General features: G+C 54.8%; 1 protein-coding gene across 1 annotated transcript; it reads right to left on the reverse strand.

The window, feature by feature from the left end:
* Positions 1-1,364: 1,364 nt before the first annotated feature.
* Positions 1,365-3,578, reverse strand: LOC113409667 (C-C motif chemokine 17-like). Its single transcript, XM_026663820.1, has 3 exons — positions 3,506-3,578; positions 2,617-2,734; positions 1,365-1,503 (listed from the first exon to the last, which is right to left on the reverse strand). The coding sequence occupies exons 1-3, from the start codon at positions 3,576-3,578 to the stop codon at positions 1,365-1,367; spliced, it is 330 nt and encodes a 109-aa protein (XP_026519605.1).
* Positions 3,579-4,167: the final 589 nt, after the last annotated feature.

Consider the following 4,167-nt stretch of genomic DNA (forward strand, 5'->3'; position numbering starts at 1 on the left):
GAAGGAATGAGAGCTGGAGCCTCATAGGTGGGACTGACAGCCCCAGCCCAACCGTCATGGGTGGGGGGGGGACAAGGCTTTGGCTCAAGCCCCTGCTGCAGTCATGGGTGGGGGGGGCAGCGGGCACACAGCAGCGGCTCCGGATGAAGCCACATGGGGAAGGGGGGGCCGGCATACAGACCAGGCTCTAGCTGCAGCCACAGAGGGCAGGGGTCCCGGATCCAGCCCTGGGTGAAGCCGCAGGAGGGGTGGGGGGTGCATAGCCCCAACTCCACCCCCGCTGCTGACAGCTGAAGCCGAAGTCATGGAGGTCCAGTAAAGTCACAGAATCCATGACTTCCACAGCATCAGTGACTAGATCATACCCTTAATTATGGTCATGTGACACTGACTTTCATTAGAGACCGTATGTGACAGTTCATTTTTTGGTGAGCCCCGGAGATCCCTGTGTCTCTCCACACCCCCGAATTTTGAAATTGGAAATTGCTCAGTGTTCAAAAGTTATCGCTGTACAGCCGGCCAGACAAGGCGAGACACACTGAGTGTCGGGCCTCGCTTTGCTAGGCCAATAAAGAAGACATTTACCAGGCAACATGGAAGGACCCCAGGGAAGCCCTGGAGACAAGAGAAGGTCTTAGTGTGAAGAACAAGGGGGAGGGTGTGTTTGTGTGTGTGTAGGGGGCAGGGTGTGAACAGAGGACCAAGCTCAGGGAAATCCCCAAGTCCATGGGGCTCTGACAATTTGTCCCATTGCCGGGAGCGGGGAGAGGCTGCTATGAGCTCCGTGGATCCTGGGATGTTCCTGGGGCTGCGAATGGTGGTTCATGGATTTTTGCTAGTTGCCTTTGGCCTCAGCAGGAAGGCTGGGTCCTGGGCTCAGAGCTGGGAAGGGAGAACTCACCCCCCCGAATCAGGTCTATGACTGGGATCCTATTCCAGCTTCAGCCAAATGTAAGTGGGGGGAATTCTTTCTGTAGACACACCATGGTGGCATGGCCCATCCTTGGTCTCCATAGTGACACCATAGGCACTTGGCCCATCTTTGGGTCTCCATACTGACACCATGGACCATCTGTGGGTCTCCATAGTGACAACATACTGACATGGCCCAGCCTTGTTCAGAAAATGGGGGGGTGGGATTTCCTACTCACAGAAGCAGAAGCACTGGGTCATGTTAGAAAACACTGCACTTTATTGTATCTGCAAAGAATGAGAGTGGTGTTGGCAGGGGGTCACGGGGGGACAAGGGACACAGAAGGGATGGAGGGAATGGGAGGGGTTCTCCTTAAATAAACAGGGCTAGAAAAATAGCCTCTCAAAACCGTGCACTGATACACATCAGTCCATATAAATAATGGGGGGCGTTACACTGTGTCCAGCTTCTGTTGTCTCAGCTGTGCAGTCTGGGTGTCTTTAAGTGATTTTTCTTGCTTTCCTTTACATGTGGCCAACCGTATCTTACTGGGATCAACACAGACTTCCTTCCCCCGGGTGAGCGTCACTCTGTGAAGAGAGAGAGAGAGATGAGCCCGGCTCCCTTAGCAAATGCAAAGTGACACCCAGACTGATCACAGCTCACGCAGCAGGGCAGTGACTGAGAGCGCTGGGAACGGTCTGGTTCTGCAGTGAAATCGGGTCTCTTGAACGCAGGAGGCTGACAGAGCTGCCTGGGCTCTGGGGCTGCTGCTGTGGGCACTTGCCTCCCCCAGCTTTGACAACACACCTCTATCCGGACCTGCAACATCTTGTCCTATTGCAATCTGTGGCCTCCCCACGCAGACCGGTCAATACACCATGATCATGGCCTGCCGCGCTGCCACCTTGGAATAGGATCCCCCAGCTGCTTGGGCAACACACTGCTGTCCTAGGCTGCCTATCCCCTGCCAGCCCCATTCCATCCCCCACCCCCCAGCTCTGCCAACGCCCCTCACTCCTGAGCTACAGCCCCCACCCTGCTACTGTAACCAGAGCCCCCACAAACCTCGGCCTGTGCACCTTGACCCTGCCGAGCTGGGCTCCCTGCTAGCCCCGAGCTGGGGGAGCACATGCAGTTCTAGTGCATCTCTGACTCCTACAGCCCCCGAACCTCAGTTAGCCAGGCTCTAGCATCTGCCAGCATCGCCACCTAGTGAGTCCTGCCCCTTAGCAAGGGTGTGACTGTCCCTTTCCATTTGCCTTCTGTAACTGAGCCCCATGGAGTCAGGCTAACGGCCGTGAGACCCCCTTGTTGGTCTATTTCATCATTTGCAACACAGGCAGTTCAGGGGCACCATGAAAATACAAAGCTTTCCCGTCCCACAATGCACTTTGGTCCTGTAGGGAGACGTTTGATTATATACAACACTTGACTCCGTGTTTGTGAAAGTACCGCAGAATATTTAGTCCTGGAATTTCAGCATTAGAGGACGGGGGTCATTACAACAGCGGATACTGACTCTCGGCTACAAAGTAGCAGAGGTGGTAAAGACCAGGGAGTGGGAGAGCAAATTACTGGGTTTGCATATAAAAGGTAAACAATCTTTGGTGGCATTTTGTTTGACTGCATTTGGCAGCGCTATGGACATAAGATGAAACAGACACATCGACCCCGTGTGTGGGACGCCCCGGGATACTCACATCATGGCCTGGCGGGAGCAGTTCGGACCTGTGGGTCTGCAACTTTTGATGTGTTTTGGAGAAATTCTTCTGGGAACAAAATTATCCATCATGCAGCATGTGTTGCTCTGGCTGATGACTGGGAAAAGAAGAGAAAGGGAATTCGTTCTCCTTCCCTCAGTAACAAGGACAAGCTGACTGGAAAGAATTTCATTCACTGACTAGTTCTGTGCTCATTAGCAGCCAACCCCCCTTTCTGGGGGCAGGAGGGAATTCTTGGATGCTCCCCCGGCCCCTCCACAATCGGGTTAATTGTTGTTGTTGTTCTGCCCTCCACGGACACAAGAAATGGACTATTCTCCATTCTGCCACGGAGTGATTTGGGTTGTCACTTTGTGGCTCTGTGCCTCGGTTTCCCTGCCAGCAGCATGGGGAGAACGGTACTGACACTCCCGCCGGGGGCTGGCGAGGGTTAATTCAGTGATGCTGGTGAATGCCTTTCAGAGCCTGGGATAAAGGGCTATCGATATCTGAGCTCTGGAGCTGACAGCTCTCGGCCTCCAGATCACAAAGCCTTATCCCCATTTTACAGATGGAACCTGAGGCCCAGGAAGAGTCTGGCTCAGATTTCCAAAGCTTCCTAGGGGATTTTGGTGCATTTCAGTGGGACCTGGGCAGCCAAACCCCTCAGGCAGCTTTGGAAATCAGCCTCAGTGACGGAGACTGGACTTGTACCCAGATCTCCTGAGTCCCAGTGCAGGGCCCACCCACACCCCCTGCTTCCTCTGCTTCACCCCCTGCCCTTCCAAAGCTGCAGGGCCCTAACCCTGGGTGCTGGAAATGCCTGGGCCGGAGGAGCTGGCAAGGCAGGGCTCTGTAGAGTAAGGGAAGGGGCGGACCCGGTACTTACAGGAATCGCAGTGGGCTTCAGTCCAGAAAGCGGCAAGGAGCAGCGTTACCAGGGCTAAGGAGGTGACCTTCATTTCCAGGTGGGTTCTCTTGGCTCCGGCTCCAGCAGAGGCAGGTTGCTCTACAGTGGGGTGGCCGAGAATGGTCTGGCTTCCCCGTCGCCTGCCTCTGTATTTTATAGCCCTCGGCAGGGATTTCCATGGCTGCGTCGGAGTGTGCGTGGAGGTGGGGAAGGGGATGGAGAGGAATAGTTATTAATAAATGCTAATGAAGGAATGGAATCTACGTCTCCCCCACGCATGTACCGGTGGACGGAGGGGACAGAACAGGGGCTGGAAAGTCTCTTGCTGATTTACAGATAAGGAGCCAGCCCTGCACAGGCTCACGGGGGAGGGGCAGGCTGCGGGTTTTAGTTTCAAATTTAGGCACTTGCAAACCACACAGGATGACACACGATTCCCTGCCCCTTTGTTTGCTGAAGTCCTGCGCTGAGTCTCTCTCAAACCCAGCCAGTGACACCAGCCGGTGTGCCCTGGAAAGGAGACCAGATCAGGCCCATCTCGTGCAGATGGGACGGTGGGGTTGAATGGGCTTCGGTGGGCCAATTTCCAGCCTGTGGCACATTAGCGGCAGAACTAGAGTTAGTTTTGCTCTCCAGCTGCC

The sequence above is a fragment of the Terrapene carolina genome, unplaced genomic scaffold (genome assembly GCF_002925995.2).
Source record: "Terrapene carolina triunguis isolate 2854851 unplaced genomic scaffold, T_m_triunguis-2.0 Scaffold33924, whole genome shotgun sequence".
NCBI lineage: Eukaryota > Metazoa > Chordata > Testudines > Emydidae > Terrapene > Terrapene triunguis.

Bases quoted from the DNA above. Each gene is read 5' to 3' on its own strand.
- LOC113409667 (XM_026663820.1), bottom strand. From the start codon at position 3,578: ATGAAGGTCACCTCCTTAGCCCTGGTAACGCTGCTCCTTGCCGCTTTC. The intron at 2,735-3,505 runs GTAAGTACCGGG...TTCTTTTCCCAG, and splicing joins TGAAGCCCACTGCGATTCCT to TCATCAGCCAGAGCAACACA. The intron at 1,504-2,616 runs GTGAGTATCCCG...CTCTCTTCACAG, and splicing joins TGCTCCCGCCAGGCCATGAT to AGTGACGCTCACCCGGGGGA.